Genomic DNA, 18,216 nt, shown 5'->3' with positions numbered 1-18,216 from the left:
AAGCGTATGCCGACCTGTATACCTTAACGCTTTCTTGTATTATTGAAAAGGCTTCAAGACTTAATTGACAGGTGCAATCCACTTTGTGCCATGTTTAACTGCTCTAATGAAACATTGGTGTGTGTATATATATATATAGGCCAAGGTCAGTAAGGTTGCGGACAAAGCAACTAACAGGTTTGAACATTGGTCTATTTTTAAAATTTCCGTCAAATTTGTTATGCCGATACCGTTTATGTAAATACAGCTTCAGGTCAGAAACACACCACCCACTTATATACTGTACAAGTACATTGCCAAAAAAAAAAAATAACTTGACAAGTAATTTTGCAAAATTCTTTATGAGCTCAGTGCCATGGGTGAATGGGAACAGAAACCCATAGGAAGAAGACACCAAATCTTGAGAACAGCAGAACCATGAAAATGTTTTGGGGGTTTTTTCTGGTCAGTGTTTTAAAGTGCAACCCATTTCCCCACACCGGCTACATGAAGCGTGAACTTGGTCATCTGCCTGCGGATAATGCTGGGAAGTCTTCTGGGTTGTCGGGGTCAGGAGCAACATCACCCACCTGTGAGCAAGCAGCACGGTTATTAGTTGCCGATTGACAAAAGGCAAACTGTTTGCTTCCATGAAGCGTGACATGAATGCTGACCTTCTCCGGTGTGGGTTTGGCTCTCTCCGGGAGGCTGGACAGACCGCCACGAGCGCCCCTGCCTCTACCGCCTCGAGACGGGCGTCCAAGACTACCAAAGTTGATGTCCAGAAGGGAGGTGATGTCATTCACAGACCGGCGGAGGAAATTACCTTCGTCCTCCATTTCCTCCGCATGCTCCTTGAGATGCTGAAGATCGACCAAATTAAACGCCCACCCGACACGGTTTGATTCCTGGCTTTTTGCCTGCTCTGTATTACGGTCCGAAATAATTCACAATGGCTGTAGTAGACCAAAAGGTCTTGGGCATCATTTGAGCAGCAGACGTATATGGAGTAAATACCATGGATGTGCTTTTTTTCCCCCCTTTCTCTCACTCTTCAGAGTTAGAGAATTATTGAGTTGATCTGATCCATCAAGCGTAGGTGTGCATGATGAGACAACCGTAACCATTTTGACACCGAGAGATGGGATGGGATATTTTAATGTATTTTGTCTAGTTGAGTAGCGCACACTACTTTGTAGGATTGTTTGGCCAACGTACTCGCAACATTTATATGCTCACCTCCACACGTTTCGACTGGTGGATGACTTTGGCCTTTGATGGAATTGTGTTGTCTGCTTTACGGATATTGAACTCTGCCTTCGGACGACTGACCTCCTGCAAGGCCTTCCATTCGTCGAGACTCATCTCCATAGCAACCTGAACCAACATTTCTCCATCCTCCTCAGGCATTGCACTAGTGGAAAAAAAAAAAAAAAAAAGTTTACAGCAATTTTCATACAGGCGGAAAAATGGTTAACAATAAAACATGATGATTAATAAAAAAAAGGCATCAATGTTTTTGTCTTTGTTTGGTCAGGACCATTGTATTCGCATGTGGTACTCACATGTTCTGGTTCTCTTCCACTGGTGCTTGAGGCTCCTCAGAATGTAGCTGAGCATCAGGCGCCACATCCATTAACTCGCTTCAAGAACAAAAACAATCCTCGTAAACTTAAATTTGACATGATAGTGTGGTGGACAGAGATGCACACCTTGCCGTTTCATCCACACAACCCCAGTTCCAGGGACCTCGGCCGCCCCTCTTCTCATCAGGTGAGAGACCGCTATGGTGAGTGGCAACAATGGCAGAGCGTTTAAAAAAAAAAAAAAAAAACTCCCGAATGTGTAGATTAAAAAAAAGAAAAAGGACTTGCGTTCCATTGTGTCGGTCGTATTCTCTTTTGCCCCTCAAGACAAAATTATCAAAGTTTCTTGTGTACCCTCCTCTTCCTCCTCTGCCTCCCCCTCGGCTCCGGGTGTCAGTATCTTGATTGTTTGAAGGCCTTTGACAAAATTAGGTCACAATAGCTCAGCAATTAAAGTACAGTTCAAGTGAATTCAAGTTCAATACATTTGTATTCAATGTTCAAGAACCGTTTTTAATTTAGGTAAAATTCTTAACTTGTGCAGGATACATTTTAATTGAATCATATCTTCAAGCAGAGTGTTAATGTTCGAAGCGCATTAAATAGCAGCTTAAAATATTGAAGATTATTTAGACAAAATATTTACAATACTTTGAGAATTAAACCTTGTTTTTGATGAACACTTAGACCTACCGGTACTGTATTTGTTGGTCATGGTCATAGGTATTTTTTTTTAATGGTATTTGGTGTAAAGGTTGCTGGATGATTCAAGAACCTAAAAATAGGGAAAACATACTTTGGGAGGGAGAATTCCTGTGGGTACACGGCTGGGTTGGCCCTACGCGCCCCGGAGGCAACCAACTTTGAGCCTCTTTTTGTCTCTGCTCTGTCATCACCTTTGGCACGGGCTGGTTGCTTGCAAACTAGGAAGAGAAAGAGGTCCATTAGGACAGACCATAAGTAGCTTCCACTCACTAGTCGCCTTCCATCTCCTAGTGTCTCTTCTTGTTAATGTGACAAATCGTAAAATGGCCTTGAAGTACAAATTTGTCTCGCTCACCATTACAAAATCTAGTATCTATGTATGCACTTTTCGCAGTGAGATGTAGCACGAACATGGTCAAACGGTAAAGAAATCCCTCATAGGGAAAAAAAAAAAAACATGGTTTAAAAAATTAATGGGACACATTCATTTTGAGGTTGAATCACCCACTTTGGACCAGTTAACTCCTTTTAGTGTTCCGTTACGGATGGGTATTATAAGCAATAGCAACTAACAGGACAAGTTTAGGCTTATATTGATTTCCTGCCAAAAAGAGTTGAAAGCTATGCAACATCATTTTGAGGTATTTAGGGACATACATAGTTTCATCAAATTTGTACAGTAGGGAAGAATATTGTACACTATGGTACAAGTTGTTGACTGGGATATGCTAGCCGTCCGTTGCCAACAATGGTGTGGGAATGCCCGGTCACCAAATAGGCAGACGAGGGTCACACTGCAAAGATGGCTTTATGGCACATTTAGATGTTCTGTCCTTATTTCGACTCAAAATGCTTCTCTTTGCTCTTGTCAATAAACAGCCCCACACTCCTTCGCACAGGCAGTCACGGGCCATTCCATTGCAAGAATGAAAAAAGTTGCTGACATTTTTGACTGCTTTTTGAAACCCTGAAAGATGTCATAGTTTGCATAATTATTAACACGCCGACAATAATTTCACACCATATTGTTCCTTTAATCCAGCTCTTTCCAGTGACATTGGTCTTGCTGGAGGGGAAAAAAGATGTTGATTTTGTTGACACGTCCCTACTTCATGGTTTCGTTTTAGCATGTTTCATAAGTTGAAGAATGCACAAGTAGCACTGGCTTCCTTTCTTTTATCTGTAGTTGGCTCTCGGAGGAGGACAACGTTTGAACAGCTCGTGAATGGGGCTTGTTTGGATTGTTGGCCTTCAAAACCGTGCCCAGTATTCACCAGCAGCAGCTGACAAAGCAAGCTTCCAGTCTAGAAATGAGTTTGCTCGGTGCGGTAAAATATCATGGACGTGGCATTGTTTGTCGTGTACCTGCATCAGGTTCTGGAAGCGCTATTTTCATGGTGGGCATACGTCTGTCCCTCTGAGATTCCTTCTGGCCAGATTTCTTCTGCTTGGCCTTTTTTTCGTCCTCCTCCTTCTTCTTCTTCCACGTTCTCGCTTTCTCCCTCTCCACCTCGCTTATTAAGTCCAACGGGTCCCTGTCGTCGTCGGGAACATTCCCGAACCTGTTGGCCACAACGCAGCCATAGGCGTCCGGCAGCATCTTACTATGGAGGGGAATAGAGGGAGATTTTTTTTTAAGCAGTCATAATTCATTTCGTAAAACCCTTGCTGTTGTTTTTTTTAAAAACAAACAACTTCACAAACCCCGTTTTCCTCTTTCACTGGTTACAACAGGACACCAGCCGGCTCTCATACTCCAATGAGCATCGAACGATCGCGCGACGACAAGGTCCGTCCACTTTTATAAATGATTTGCACGTGCGTTTGAAAACACAGCCGCGCCCCCTCATGAGCGCGCGTCGGGTTGTCACGCGATGACGTCACACGTCAAAGGCGGTTCTGATGCTGCATTCGACGAATGTGCGAAGTGGGGAAAAAATGTTGAGGGATTAGACTTCACACAAACGATTTTGTGACTCAAAAAGATGTTTTGTGTTTGTTAATCAAAGAAAATAAAAGAATGAAGCTGAATTACTTTCTGCCCTAAATTGTACTCTTTTGTATTATGTTATTTTATCAATTTATTTATCCAGGTAAAGCAGGTGAGGAGATTCTATTTTGCATTGCATTGCATTATCTTTCAAGAACAAACCTTTTGAGCCCAATCAAAGAACATACAGATTCAATCTGTGTTTTTCATTAGAAACAGGGGAGAATGGAGGAAGAAATCCTAGTGTAACTGGGAAAAATCGAAAAAAAAATTAAAATATTGGGGGGAAAAAAGACAACAGAATAGTAAATCTGCCAGTATACAAATCTGCGGGTGCTGAATTATAAGATAAAATAAGAAACCCTTTAATAGTCTCACAATGGAGAAATTCCCACTTCACAGCAGCAAAGCTATGAGAGCAAGAAGTAGAAGAACAAAATAAACAGGAGCTGCTGGAAAGGCAGCCACTCTCGCGGCACCATCTTGAAGTCAAAATAACACAACAAAACACACAAGACACAGACAGACGTGCAATCTTAATCACTTTTCCTGCATACACTTTGTTGTTTGAAGCAGTTATAGATGAAAGAGGAGGAATTGCGAACATGTAGGGGTTGGCTGTAGTTTTAAATTGTAATATCACCAGTCCTCACTAGATGGCAACCATTTTCAGTTGTGCTTACACTGGGTCTTATACTGCCCGACAGGGAGAGCAGGCCAAATAATTTTTTGGGCAGATTTGGAATGATATGCAGAACAAACAAGATTCGATTATTCATGTTATTGTCATTGTTGCGGGTATACAGTTTGCTTTGATTTGCGTACAAATTGTTGATATCTCAGTGTCAGCATTTTGTTTTCTTTTTTTTTGTTGTTGTTGTTGTTGTTTTTTGCTTTGTTTTACTAAGATGTCCTCAGCCAGGGCCGCATTACAAAAGAGAATCAGTTCTCAATTGGCTTGGATAGAAAAAGTTTGAAAAAACACTCACACACCCGCTGCATGTTTGCAACACGGAGAATCTGAATTCAAAAAGAAACCGTATTCACATTTGTCGTTGCCTGTCTCACAATGCTTCCTTTATTCGGAGTGTTTCCGGTTTAAAACTATTACGCAACACTGTCAGAGCCAACGTTTTGTGTGTATGCCTTTAAATTGACCCCGAAACGTAATAACGTCAAGAGAGTCCTATGCGCGCGAAAATGGCAACATCTGCTCATCGGCGCTGTAGAATTAACCGCCTTCCACTCTGATTGGATACAAACAAGGCGCGCGTGCAGCGGCTTCCGCTTTCTTGGCCAATCCAGATGGCCAAGCGTCAGGGTACGCGCCCGCTTTTCAAACCTGATTGGACAAAATGGTATTGACCAATCACAATCGCTGAACGCCAAGACATCCTGACTACTAGCCCTCCATTCGCTAAATGGGCGTCCTTAGCTCGTCCTATTGGCCGCGTTAGTCACATCGTTGGGATTCGCTGTAGCTGATTGGTGGGTTTACTGCTCGGGCGCGATTTTGCAACACAGTGTAATCACTTGTGTGGGCGCCTTCTGTTCGGACTGGACTTGCAGTACCAGCACCGACGCATGTCGTTTTGGGTTAACTTTTGTGGATCTCCAGTAGCTACGGAAGGAGTTATTTTTTACTGCCTATTGGAAATGAAGGAAGAATTTAGCCCGGATTAACACGGTGCGCCGTTTTATTGTAGAAATTCAATTGAGGGGGGTAAAAAACAGGAAAGCCGTCCGTACTTTCAGCCATTTCGGGTAGTTTTGACAATGAGCGACAACAAACATCCTCACGTTATCTTCTGCAACGACTCGCCGAAGAGAGTCCTGGTGTCGGTCATCAAGACCACCCCGATCAAGCCCCAGAAGGTGGAGACCATGACGCCTGCGAGCCCGGGATTCAGCGACTTCATGGTTTACCCGTGGAAATGGGGGGAGAACGCCCACAATGTTACACTGAGCCCGGGCTCGCTGAGCGGTGCTTCGTCTCCAGGCGGGACGGCCGGAGACGCCGACGCGGCTACTTCACCCGACCAGAACAAGGTACGACATTCAGTAGTTTTCAAATACTGTAGTCGCTGATGGCACGGCTGCTGTACCTGTAAAGTAGTAATGGCACATTCTTAGACTAGAATATGATTTAGTATTACAAACAATTGGGTCGTAAAAGATAGAAACGCCCGCGCATTTGGGTGTGTCTTGGTGGATTTAAACCCCTTCCTGGTTTGTGAAGCAGCTGCTCTCATTCATGACGCCTGGCGCCAAAAAATATAACCGGAAGTGAGTTGTTGCAACTCTCGCGAGATTGTTAACACGCGATCTTAAAACAAAATACCAACTCCTCGGGAATTTGGTGAAGTCTTTGTTTACTTTCATGTCTTCTGTGTTTTTTAATGCTTCCATCATCTTGCACTGGCGTGTTGTGCCAAATTGGCTTTGTTTCTTGGCCAGATCACTCTTGAACAAAGCCGTTTTTATATTGTAGTCTATTTTTGATTGAATGATTTTGACTGCTGTTTATAATTGCGTAGCTACAATACTAACCGTTGTTTATTTTATATCTCTGACCTTGCCAACAGAAAATTACTTTTCTCATTATTTCATATTTAATTGAGCTCTTAGATCTCCATGAATCTACAAATGTCGTGTTTGATTTTGACGTGTACTCGTTGTGGTCAGGATGGCATCCGCAGAGGGCGCCCTCGAGCCGACACCGTCAGGGAGCTGATTAGCGAGGGGGAGACGTCCTCCAGTCGCATCCGCTGCAACATCTGTAACCGTGTGTTTCCCAGAGAAAAGTCTCTCCAGGCCCATAAGAGAACGCACACGGGTGAGTTGTGACAGTCACGATGCATGTGTAATACACGTTTTGAAGGCAGAAGGCATTTGTTCCACATATGTGAGCTTTATATAAATATGTCACTCAAATTGACAACACTGATGGCCCAATGCTTTCTCCCTCCAGGTGAGCGACCCTATTTGTGTGACTACCCTAACTGCAGCAAGGCGTTCGTCCAGAGTGGTCAGCTGAAGACGCATCAGCGTCTGCACACTGGAGAAAAACCCTTCGTCTGCTCGGAGAAAGGTGCCATTTTTTTTGTTAAAAGCATTGTTATGAATCCATCTGAGTCAGTTAATGATGAGTGTAGCCATTGTGCAGAGTGTTCCGGTTCTTTGTGTCTCACTAGAGGAATCTTGAATGTCCTGATGTGTTTATTGAATATGTCGTTTTGTCGTCAGAGTGTGGCAACCGATTCACGCACGCCAACCGTCACTGCCCCAAGCATCCATTCTCTCGCCTGAGGAGGGAGGAGCCAAAAGAGGGCACGGGCAAGGCGCAGTCTGTGGACAACAAGGCGGTGGCAGAGTGGCTGGCAAAGTAAGACAACTTCCACTTGACAAATGATGATGTGCTTGACACGTTCAGGGGTTTAAATACTGGTGGTTCCTCACAGGTACTGGCAGACCCGAGAGCAGCGCACCCCCACCACCTCCAGCTGCAAGGCGAAGGCGCAGGGCAAAGCCCGAACACAGGACCAGGAGCAGCGGGACCCCATGGAGTTCCTCCAGTCTGACGAGGAGAACGACGAAGACGAAGAGATGGCGGAGGAGGAGAAGGGCAGCCAGGGGGGAGCTGCCAAGCGTCGCCTCCAGGAGCAGCGAGAACGTCTCCATGGTGCTTTGGCGCTCATTGAGCTAGCCAACAATCTGTCCGCCTGAGCGCCTCCCTCCTCGCCGTACTACTTCTGTCCAGCCCCAGTCGGCCTTCCTTCGGTTGTAGTGTGCTGTAGCTAGACCACCTTCAAGTACAGATCTACTAGTTTCTTCTTGACTTCCAAGAATTGACCTGAGATTAGGATTCACAACTTCCCGCACACCATCAGGCCCCTCTCCTCCCCAGGAAGGCACAAGCTAAAGCACCTTATTCAGCTTCCATTTATCCTTTTAGGCTGCTATCGTAGATGTAACAATATGAAGAATGTCGCTCTTCTTTTCTGCCTTTTAAAGGCGATCAAAGAGTACTTGTTGTGTTTTTAAGTTGTTTTCTTTTGCACTTTGACGGTAATAAGTTTTTAAGCGAGTGATTGTAAATATGGTTGAAAGTTTTGCGAACAGGGTGTACGCCTCACGAGTCGGACAGTTGCGGCTGCTTGCGGTTTCAGACGATGAGCGGGGTTGTTTTGTGGGGAGTTGGGGGGCGGGGGGGTCCTTCTCGTGAGAACGTCAGGTGATCATTGCAAGCCTAATCCACTTTTCGCAGCATTGTCATCTCACCACATTGGGTCTGCGTCACATTGCGTGCACTTAAAACGGTTTTCCACCAAGCAGTGTAGTACCATGGAGTTGTTTTTGTTTTCTTTTCTTTCTTTCCTTCTCCCGGGTCTTAGCCTTATTTAGTTCTGAGGTACTTATAAATAATCTGGGTTGTCTTTCCACTGCAGGTGGCAGAATGCAACTCAGCTGTAATTTTTTTAGGCGGCACTGTTTGTTTCCTTCACATTCAGTTGACTCATAATAACTTTAATGATTCTGCTGACCAATCAGGGGACGGCAGTGTCTGGTACCATTTTACACCACTGCTTGCTAGAAATGGGGCGTCACATTTTGGTACCCGATGCAGTGCAGTACCGAAATGGGAGCGCTTGAACGTGTCTGTTGATCAGGGTTAACTTTTCCAAATTATGCTGCTTGGTGGAAACCGAGGTCAGGATATTATGGTTTACCTTTGTTGTCTTTTATATTAAAAGGTAGTAAATTAGTTCTAAACTCATTGAGTCTTCTATCCGATTGAAATCCAGATGACACCTTTTGGGGATGTTTTGGTCAGTATTTAAAAGAAAAGGAAAGCACTTGCGTTTTAAAATAAATGTTGGATTACGCTTGCAATGTCTGTGATAACTTTGGGGGAAATTGCTTCTGTTTGTCTGAAATAGATTTTTTTTTGTGTGTGTGTGTTTGCTGGTTTTTATGTTTGTCTTTTCAGCAACACTACATAAAAACACCGTATCAAGCTGCGTAATAGCCCTACTTGAGTGGTCTTTGTTTTTGCAAGGAAACTTGCAGCCATAATTCTTATAATTGGATTTGGAAATGTCCTGCGAGGCGAAACTGGAAGTTAGTCGTCGATACTCAAGTCACCAAATGTTTATTGTATCCGATGATAATCTAATCTGAAGCATTTCTAACCCGTAGTCGTTTTGTGTATGTGTGGTTTGACGAAATGATGGCATTTTAATATATACAGATTGTTAGAAATAATGATGATGCGCAATTTACAAACAGATTGGACGTGGAATTCTAGCATCACTTTTCTTCTATGTTAACATACTCATGACACAGTTTGTATAGAATGACTATTTGCTTGCTTGTTAGAAGTTTGTATAATTACAAAAAAGCGTGGGCTTCCCCTAACAAGCTGTACCTTCATAACATTGTTGGTTTTCAATAAACATCCACAGATCCTGACACGGCCATTTCATGTGTGTGTGTTTTCATTCTGTATACAGAACTTTAAAAAATATTTGGCAGCTAGCGGCCATGAACATATTTTCCAGAAATTCCCAATGGCCATGGAGATGATTGTTTAAAAATTCTGATGACTGAGTTTGTAAATTACAAAGACCAACATGTCTTTAGGTATGAGATGTATTGCTACAGCCATGCGGCTGGATGGATTTAAGTCTTGAGGAGCCGACGATGAGAATAAAGGAGCGTTAGCGCGGACCGCCGATGCGGGTTTGGAACTGGGAGTCGCGGCTTGGAGTTTGAAGCGGATTACGCGGGACAGGAGAAGTGAACTAATCTCTTTTCGTCAATGGACGCTACAGCATCGTGTTTGCTTTCAAAACTTAGCTTGTAGCAGAGGTGTGCACATTTTCAGCATGACGTCTCTGATCCACTGGTGAAAGGACACTTTGATCCTCTCCTCTTTCATCTATAACTGCTTCAGACAACAAAGTGTATGCAGAAAAGCGGTGAAGATTGCACGACTGTCTGTGTCCTATGTGTTGTGTTGTGTTATTTTTGTTATTTTGACTTCAAAATGGCGCCGCGAGAGTGGCTGCCTTTCCAGCAGCTCCTATATTTTGTTGTTCTACTTCTTCCTTTCATAACTTTGCTGCTGTGAATTGGGAATTTCTCCATTGCGAGACTAATAAAGGTTTCCTTATCTTTTCTTATCTTATTCAAAGACTGTGGCTTGCTTGTGTGAAGCACACTGATTTGCCTTGCGTATGAAAATGTGCTCTTTAAATGAAGATGCTTTGCCTTTGATGGACAATAATGACGATTTCAGTAGATTAAATGAAAGTTGACGCATGCCAAGCCAATTAACGAGTTGTACTACTTGCAGTTTGACGCCTTACTTAATTGTTCTCATGGCTTTCTGTTTAACTTTAATAGAAATGGGGAAAACAAATGAGGCCAAATTCTGTCGGAAATGAGGAGAGATTATTTTTAGTAGGTGGAATGTTGAACATGTGGCAAATAATTGGATTTTTTAAAAAAGTGAATTAATGTTCACCTGCTCATTACCAGACAACAGATGCATGATAAACTTATGCTGTGCTCATTAAAGAGGAACGTCATCAATGTTTTCTTGCCTTTGAATTTGCCACGACTGTGGCAAGTGAGTGTAGAATTAAAATGGCTGCTCTTAACGATGGAATACATCAGCAAAAAAAGAAAAAAAAAAGAAAACGTAGACATGGAGTTTAGGAATACAGGTTCACTCCCCGGCCACAACGTCAGTGATTACAGAACAGACTCTTATTTCACACACTTTTTGATAGATAGATTGCAGTCATTGCTTGGTTTTGCTTACACCAGATTTTACTGTAACTCCCTTAGAATACGATGTGAGGGCCGAATAATTTTTTGCCAGATTTCAAATGACATGTAGCACTGACATAGTAGCTTCCTACACTACACACAAAATGGAAAGTTGTTTTGATCTGTCATCACACTTCAACAATAGGGAAGACTTCGATTTCCCGAGATTAAATTGAACACAAAACATAATAAATACAGTGTTGGAATTCTTAATGACATAGACTTTTTTCTGGATGTGTGGTTAGGGTTGTTTTATTTATTGGGCTATTTAAATTTCACTTTTATCAATGATTTGGAAAATCCTTGATGACAACTTCTATCATCCACAAGAGGGTGCAAATTTGCCATAAAAACAGCAATTATTTATATGTCATGATACGAATAGAAAGTATTTTCACGTGTTTTTTTTTTTTGGCATGTCTACATGTGTGTGATCTGTCATTTTTCATACAGAGTTTTAAAAATGAGTCACATATATTAATGGCTAGTTGGAAAGTAGCAAATGATTATTTGGGGGATTTTATCGTGATGATGGTGTCCTTGCACACATTCTCACATCCCATTAAAAATCTATTCAGTTCCATCACCAAGTCACTCAAAGAAATGCAGACAAGTACATGCCGAATATTCAGTACAATATGGTCGAGTTTATTTGTAGGTAAATTGAATCCGACAAAAATAATAAGAAGTGTGAATGTGGCATAATAAACAGAAAGATAAGGCAAGTGATTTTTATTTTCTTCCGAAAAAGTGTTGCAGGCCTCAGGCTACACTAACAGGAGCAGTCATGATCAGGAATGTACCGAAAGCATAATTTGATCCATCGATGATTATAAAGTGTGTGATGTTTTGCATGATGAATAGAAATAAAATGTGTGTCGATAAAGCCACAGTCGGAGGCTCATGGCACTCGTCCGTGTGCTTTTCCCAGCCTGATCTGTTGCATCTTCCGAACCCTGTTCAGATCTTTCTCCAAACTGGGATCAGCACAAATGGGCTTTTTCCAGGCCCCTGCAAATATGCTGTGGAGCCATAAGGAAAGAAAATTATATGTATTTTAAAATACATCATGCTTTGACAGGGAGTGTTGTTTTAATATAGAAAAATCAACATAGAAATGACAGAGAGAGCATTAGCCACGTGCTATGCTATGCTATGCTATGCTTGGAAGACTGACTTTTTACCTTTGGAAACTGGAAAAACAAAATATTTATTCCAAGTCATTCATGTCCCCTTCTCTTGCTGTGAGTTGAAATTCATGAAGCACAAAACGTTTTGTCCCAGATGTACTGTAATGTACTTTACTCTACTTTACTACTTGACTATAATGGGGGAAAAAAAGACAATCGTATGTAGGAGCTTACACAAGAGCATCAATGTCACAGGGGCCTCTGCCGTCCTGCAGGTACCATGTTTGGACCTTCATAAGTACTGGCTTGGGGATGGTCTTTCTGGTTTTCACACAGCATTTACTGATACCACCTACAAATGGAGAACATATAGAATTAAATTAAATGACTCGATAAAGATGGGCCACAATTGTGCTGAAAAGGTATGTTACATTTAGCATGATAAATCATCAAGACATAGTCAACATTTCATTGCTCCATTATCGTCACTCAGCTTTGTATAACATCAGATAATGGACTAAAACTGGTCACAATATTAAATTGGAACAGTCGAACGAGAGCAATAAGAGCTTTCTCTAAAAACGAATTAAAATGAATTGAATTAAAAAATAAATACAATAAAAATAAAAATGCAAAACTATTATTGGTTGGGGAAGTTCTTCCTATGTGGAGTTGGGATGTTATCCCCAAGCTTGTTTTTTTTTGGGGGGGGGGGGTTACGCTTATTTCCTCCCACATTCCAAAAACTTGAATCTAAATCATTAATTAATCTCACAACTACGTTGTCAAATTATGATGACTAAATGAGTAAACCCCACTAAATTTGTTCAACTCATGAAAAACAAAGGCATTTCTTCACTGTGATGATTTATTTGAATGTTTCCATACAAAACTGTTGTTTACCTTCAGTGGAGTCGCTGGCCAAAACGACGAGGCACAAAGTCACCACAATCACTTTCAGGTCCATGATGGCTGAAAACCTAAAGTGAATAAAACATGCTCTTCCTCTCTTTATAAGTACATATTGCCTGTCGACCTTCCCAGTAGGGTGAACATCACAACACTCGAACAAGCTCTGACAGGTTAGAGCTTCATTGATGAATCAACAGCATTCTTGTCAATTGGGCAGTAGGCCACACCGCTGTCAAAAAGTATTAACATTTACCCATGTTCACATTGATTTTTTTAAATAAATATACTGTATGTTTATTATCATAGTTGTAATTTGCAGTGGTCTAAAACTGAGTATCGTCCAACTCATATGTGACCTGAGGTGGAAAAAGTACTCACACTGTACTTAATCAGAAATACAGATACGTTTGTAAAAATAAATTGGCAGAAATAGAATTGCTGAATCAACCCCTGTATTTAAATGAAAGTTAATAAAATGTACAGACTCTGAAATCCACTTCAGGAAATAAGTAAGAATGAAATTTGAATGTCAGTCATAATTTATGCAATACTTTACTGTTGATAACTTGGCTGAAAAACTTCTCTGCACACAAAATTACTTCATTGCCTCATTTATGAACTATAGTTTTCAGACTGAATTAAAAAATAAAATAAAGTATGTGCTACTTGTCGCCTATGAACTAGCTAGCATTAGCATGACTTTAATGCTAACAAACCATGTGTTTCCAAAGCTAACCGTGAGAACTCTGTAACAAAAGAATGCTAATTTAGCTAATAAATAGCGATATGTGCCAGTCTCAAACGATCCTTCTTCTTGATTGAAGGTCTATGATTCATTTGTTCTTATTATTTTTCTTTCTGTTAAAGCTGCATATCATTGGTCAAGATTTGTGGCGGGATCTGGGTGTTCATACTAAGCAGAAGGGGTAAGGGGGAGGTTACAGGTACGCAATACAGTGGTTCACAAACGAGAACAATGGAAAGATACTTTTGACTCCTGTTTGTTCTGTACTAAGACTTGAACCAAACAACTAAAATCCTCTTGGTCCCCAAAGCCGATTGAGCTACAGCAGCTGAGGTTCAGGTACGACTGCCTTTGAAACATTGTGCAAGGATGTTGGACTACGTACAAATGAAATTACCGTTGGCAAAATATCTTGAAACGTTCACCAGCTGCCTGTCAGCGGCATGAAAGCCAGCCACAGCCTGTGAATCAATGTACTCCGAATGGCTCTGATTCAACAATTTAACTGACAAAATCCAACAGGCACCACATTGTAATCAAGCTGGAACCGACACAAAACACACACACGCGCACTTTGCTCTGCGGACATGCTGAAACGCATCGGCTTTGAGACGTTCATTATTAAAATAATTTACAAAAGCCCAAATCGTAATAACATCTCTTTCCATTGATCAGTCCACTTTTCTACAATGCTTGTCCTTGTTAGGGTCTTTGTAGGTGAGCTGGAGCCTTTCCCAGGTGACTTTGGGTGAGCCTGATAAGTCAAATACAGCACACAGTCTTTTTTTTTTCATACTCGATATTGTTTTATTCAGTTTTCACTCAACAGTCACATGTCACGTACACAAACTGCTCAAGTACTGTAGTCCATCTTAATATGGAAACTAATGTTTTGACTTCAACATACTCATTATTTGAACCTGAACGCTGAGGTGCATTGGGAGTAAATCTACAATATGTGCATCGGTATGTACATTAATGAACACGGTGACGTGTCTTAAATGCACATAATGTTTTTCAGAGTGGCCGGTGAGTGGGGGGGAGGGGGGGGGGGGGGTATTTTCTTCAACCAAGAGAGTACAAGGCGTTCGTATGACATTCGAACTCCATTTGGGTTACATTAATGAGTGGATGTGACTTAAGTTATTGATTTCCAACCACACTTGATCCAGTTTCACTTATATGGGCTCAAAAGTAGTTATGTATTTAAATTTTTTATTTTTATTTTTTTACAACAAATAATGTTCATCTATCTATGCCAGCAGCGTCTGGTGACAGGGAGACAAATTAAATGCTCTTCCACTTGATGGCAGAAACCGAGACAAGATCATTCTTTCAGGGGGTTTTTTTTTTTTTTTTGGTAGAGCATCGTGAGATTTTCCAAATGTAAATTCTGTGCCGTGGCTCAACAAAGGTTGGGAAAACATTGACTTAAGGGAGCGTTAGTTTCAGGTTGAGAGTCTCAAAGGCATTTAAGTGAGTAACTTGCAGGACAGTGTCTTAGTACTCTGTCTGTCCCCTGGTGGCTACACGGAGAAGGCGCAGAAGCAGCTCTGCAGGTGAGCTCCCTGCAGAGGTTTCGGCCGGATTCTTCGTCTCAACCTCCCCCAGACAGGAGGAGTCTACTGCACAGCTCTCTGCAAAAAAAATTAATGAATAAAATGAAAAAACGGAGGGGATCTTCTAACCTCACATCCAAACACACTCATTGACATTCACAGTATTTATCTTTACCAGAGTTACAGCAGAGTCCTGAAGCGGCGCAGCGACCCCCCTCCAGTCCGCAGGGTCGCCCCCCGACCTGGCAGGGAGTCAGCAGGTAGTTCTCTTCCACACATTGAGTTGTTTCCGAGGAGCCGAGAAGGCAGCCGAAGCCCTCCACGCAGCAGATGTTTGGGCCGTAGCAGCGGCCTTTTTCCCCGGGGCCGCATGACATGCACTGCAAGACACAAACAGGACACAGTGAATGTTTTCTGCCTTCTTTTACAAACATTAACATGAATTAGCCACTGAGAACTCGAGTGAGCTAACACCATTGATTTCATTTTGAAGTTAAAGTCATAGTCAAGGAAAACAATTCTTTATAATGATAATATGTTCTATGCGGCCTTATTAGTCTAAACATGGCATTCAGATGAATATTGCCTTCATGGAATATAAATGAAACATCAAAAATACCCTAATTTTTATTTATCTCAGTGGGCGGCCATTTTGCTATTTGCTGTTGATAATGACATCACAGTTGCTCCCAGGTAATGACCAATCACGGCTCAACTGTTTTCTGAGTTTGGTCATTACGTATTATCACTATTCGAGCACTTTAAAACATGGACATGTCACTCCAATTTCAGAGCACAACATTTCTTGCTATTTTTAAATGTGTCTTTTTAAAAGAAACAATAAAAGGATAGCTAATATTTCTTTAGTAGAGTTATCCTGTCTTTTATTAAATACATCACTGAATTTCCATATCCCCTTCTTCTTTTGTCATTGAGTGTCTATAACCCAGACAATAAGTCAGGAAACATGTTATAACCAAACGTTTAGAATGGAAACTGACAAGAATAATACCTGAATTCTGAAGCTTTTTTTTTTTTTTTACAATATCCAACTGTCCATTAACTGATCCGCCTAGCCTCACGAGGGCCGCGGGTGTGCTGTAGCCTATCCCAGCTGACTTCGGGCAACAGACGGGGTACACCCTGAACTGGTTGCCAGCCAATCGCAGGGCACACATTGACAAACAACTATTCGCGCTCACAATCACACCTGGGGACAATTTAGAGTGTTCCATTGGCCTGCAACGCATGTTTTTGAAATCTGCAAGGAAACCGGAGTACCTGGAGAAAACCCACGCAGCCACGGGGAGAACATGCAAATGCCAATCAGTTGACCGACATCCCGCCCCGTGCTATGTCATGGTCAATGTAAATGAAATCGACAGCAATAGTACATCTCAATATTTACTTATAATATGACTTAATCGAGGTTAAAAAATATATATCTACAGTGCTATATTGCTACTTTATTTGCATTATAGGAAAAAAAACTAACCGTATGAAACATCACCATATAAAAGCTCATTTGTGTAATATTAAAATGAAGTATCACTTTTTTTTCTCAAAACTTATCTATAATAATGTATGTTTGGATATGTTGGATATTTTAATGAGTAATTTTACAAAATATGACGACAGTGTTTTTTAACAAGTTACAGTGAAATTTAATAAAACATTTGGAAAGCTACAAAATATTTAGTACTTGAATACAAGTATTTTGGGGTTTTTTTAGAATTAATTCATTTTTCTATTTTGCTCGATTAAAAAAATAGTCATCTATAGGAACTTTTTGTTACTTTTTTAAATTGCTGACAACAATTACCGGTACTTAAATATTTCAGTATATGTCAAAATTCATATTGTATTTGGACATTTTAGATGTTTTTATTAGCTAAGTACAACAAACCTTTTATCATTTTAATTATTCAGCTGCCATTAGACTTTTCAGGAAATATGAAAAGGATTTTTTTTCATGATCTATACTTGTGTAACAATGCATAATGGTAACAATGCCGCATTTGGAAAAAGCCACAAATAAATTTGCTATGTAGAGTGCCCCAATAAATGTCTTTTGGGGATTAAAAAAAAATCTTTAAAAACCGTCTTCTGACAAAATAGGATATTTTTTTTCTGACAGTTGACTCATAAAAAAAAACAATCATTTGAAAAAAGTCACAAATAATGCATATGGATACATTAATCAATGTCTTTCAGAATGTTGTTTAAAGTCATCCATAACCCTGTTTTTCATTTTCTACTCACAAAATGCAATTCAATATTTTATAAAATAGTTAATTAAGGGGAATTATTTTTCAATTTTTTTTATAGTTAAGTACAGAGATAACGATTCAAAACGTCACATACTGTATAATTATTAAAAGTTACGTGCTCTAATGATTTTTGTTTTTACTTATTTCATGTAATCATCTAAACTAAAGGGACTACTACAACGACTAAAATTGTTATGTACTCCAATACTTAATATTTTGTAAATACAGCATGAGAAAAAAAGACCTGTGATGTTTCCCCACCTGTCTTGGTGCCGTCTCGGCCAAGGCTCGCTTGCCTCCCCGGGGGCAGTTCTGGATGTAGCAGGCGGAGGAGAGGGCGATGGAGAGGGCGAGGAGTCCCAGCACGCACCGGGGTAACACGGAGGAGCGAGCCATCGTTGCTGATCTTTGCTGTGCTTTTGCTTGCCGCGGGGTGCCTTCAGTTCCCGCTCGCTTCCTCGCTTTTAAGCGCTTGTCTGACACTTGTCCGTGACGTCACAAGC

General features: G+C 41.2%; 4 protein-coding genes across 4 annotated transcripts; 1 reads left to right on the top strand and 3 right to left on the bottom strand.

Annotated features, from left to right (window-relative positions):
* Positions 1-322: 322 nt before the first annotated feature.
* LOC147205226 (intracellular hyaluronan-binding protein 4.S-like) lies at positions 323-4,187 on the bottom strand. The gene is made up of 9 exons (XM_086111344.1): positions 3,975-4,187; positions 3,636-3,874; positions 2,362-2,488; positions 1,854-1,982; positions 1,692-1,763; positions 1,545-1,622; positions 1,219-1,393; positions 654-842; positions 323-569 (listed from the first exon to the last, which is right to left on the bottom strand). The coding sequence occupies exons 2-9, from the start codon at positions 3,868-3,870 to the stop codon at positions 504-506; spliced, it is 1,071 nt and encodes a 356-aa protein (XP_085967470.1). The 5' UTR covers positions 3,871-3,874; positions 3,975-4,187; the 3' UTR covers positions 323-503.
* A 1,606-nt stretch (positions 4,188-5,793) lies between these two features.
* On the top strand, positions 5,794-9,740 carry znf367 (zinc finger protein 367). The gene is made up of 5 exons (XM_086112457.1): positions 5,794-6,309; positions 6,946-7,096; positions 7,232-7,351; positions 7,507-7,645; positions 7,722-9,740. Exons 1-5 carry the CDS (start codon positions 6,037-6,039, stop codon positions 7,984-7,986), a joined length of 948 nt encoding a protein of 315 aa, XP_085968583.1. The 5' UTR covers positions 5,794-6,036; the 3' UTR covers positions 7,987-9,740.
* Positions 9,741-11,724: 1,984 nt separating this feature from the next.
* Positions 11,725-13,275, bottom strand: ccl27a (chemokine (C-C motif) ligand 27a). The gene is made up of 3 exons (XM_086111787.1): positions 13,131-13,275; positions 12,462-12,579; positions 11,725-12,119 (listed from the first exon to the last, which is right to left on the bottom strand). Exons 1-3 carry the CDS (start codon positions 13,192-13,194, stop codon positions 11,999-12,001), a joined length of 303 nt encoding a protein of 100 aa, XP_085967913.1. The 5' UTR covers positions 13,195-13,275; the 3' UTR covers positions 11,725-11,998.
* A 1,396-nt stretch (positions 13,276-14,671) lies between these two features.
* Positions 14,672-18,144, bottom strand: avp (arginine vasopressin). Its single transcript, XM_086111651.1, has 3 exons — positions 17,975-18,144; positions 15,619-15,823; positions 14,672-15,521 (listed from the first exon to the last, which is right to left on the bottom strand). The coding sequence occupies exons 1-3, from the start codon at positions 18,107-18,109 to the stop codon at positions 15,385-15,387; spliced, it is 477 nt and encodes a 158-aa protein (XP_085967777.1). The 5' UTR covers positions 18,110-18,144; the 3' UTR covers positions 14,672-15,384.
* Positions 18,145-18,216: the final 72 nt, after the last annotated feature.

The sequence above is a fragment of the Hippocampus guttulatus genome, chromosome 5, assembly GCF_054856545.1.
Source record: "Hippocampus guttulatus isolate MCC_2025c chromosome 5, RoL_Hgut_1.0, whole genome shotgun sequence".
Classification (NCBI taxonomy): domain Eukaryota; kingdom Metazoa; phylum Chordata; class Actinopteri; order Syngnathiformes; family Syngnathidae; genus Hippocampus; species Hippocampus guttulatus.
The sequence above is the reverse complement of the archived record's forward strand: the minus strand, read 5'-3'. Positions and strand labels throughout refer to the sequence as shown.

Coding starts and splice junctions, on each gene's coding strand:
- avp (XM_086111651.1), bottom strand. CDS start 18,109: ATGGCTCGCTCCTCCGTGTTACCCCGGTGCGTGCTGGGACTCCTCGCC. Junction 15,824..17,974: donor CCGAGACGGCACCAAGACAG/GTGGGGAAACAT, acceptor TGTGTCTTGCAG/TGCATGTCATGCGGCCCCGG. Junction 15,522..15,618: donor AGGACTCTGCTGTAACTCTG/GTAAAGATAAAT, acceptor TTTTTTTTGCAG/AGAGCTGTGCAGTAGACTCC.
- LOC147205226 (XM_086111344.1), bottom strand. CDS start 3,870: ATGCTGCCGGACGCCTATGGCTGCGTTGTGGCCAACAGGTTCGGGAAT. Junction 2,489..3,635: donor GCTTCCAGAACCTGATGCAG/GTACACGACAAA, acceptor TTCTCTTCCTAG/TTTGCAAGCAACCAGCCCGT. Junction 1,623..1,691: donor TGTGTGGATGAAACGGCAAG/GTGTGCATCTCT, acceptor TTGTTCTTGAAG/CGAGTTAATGGATGTGGCGC.
- znf367 (XM_086112457.1), top strand. CDS start 6,037: ATGAGCGACAACAAACATCCTCACGTTATCTTCTGCAACGACTCGCCG. Junction 7,352..7,506: donor CTTCGTCTGCTCGGAGAAAG/GTGCCATTTTTT, acceptor TTTTGTCGTCAG/AGTGTGGCAACCGATTCACG. Junction 7,646..7,721: donor GTGGCAGAGTGGCTGGCAAA/GTAAGACAACTT, acceptor GGTTCCTCACAG/GTACTGGCAGACCCGAGAGC.
- ccl27a (XM_086111787.1), bottom strand. CDS start 13,194: ATGGACCTGAAAGTGATTGTGGTGACTTTGTGCCTCGTCGTTTTGGCC. Junction 12,580..13,130: donor GGCCAGCGACTCCACTGAAG/GTAAACAACAGT, acceptor CTCCATTTGTAG/GTGGTATCAGTAAATGCTGT. Junction 12,120..12,461: donor TGTGACATTGATGCTCTTGT/GTAAGCTCCTAC, acceptor ATGGCTCCACAG/CATATTTGCAGGGGCCTGGA.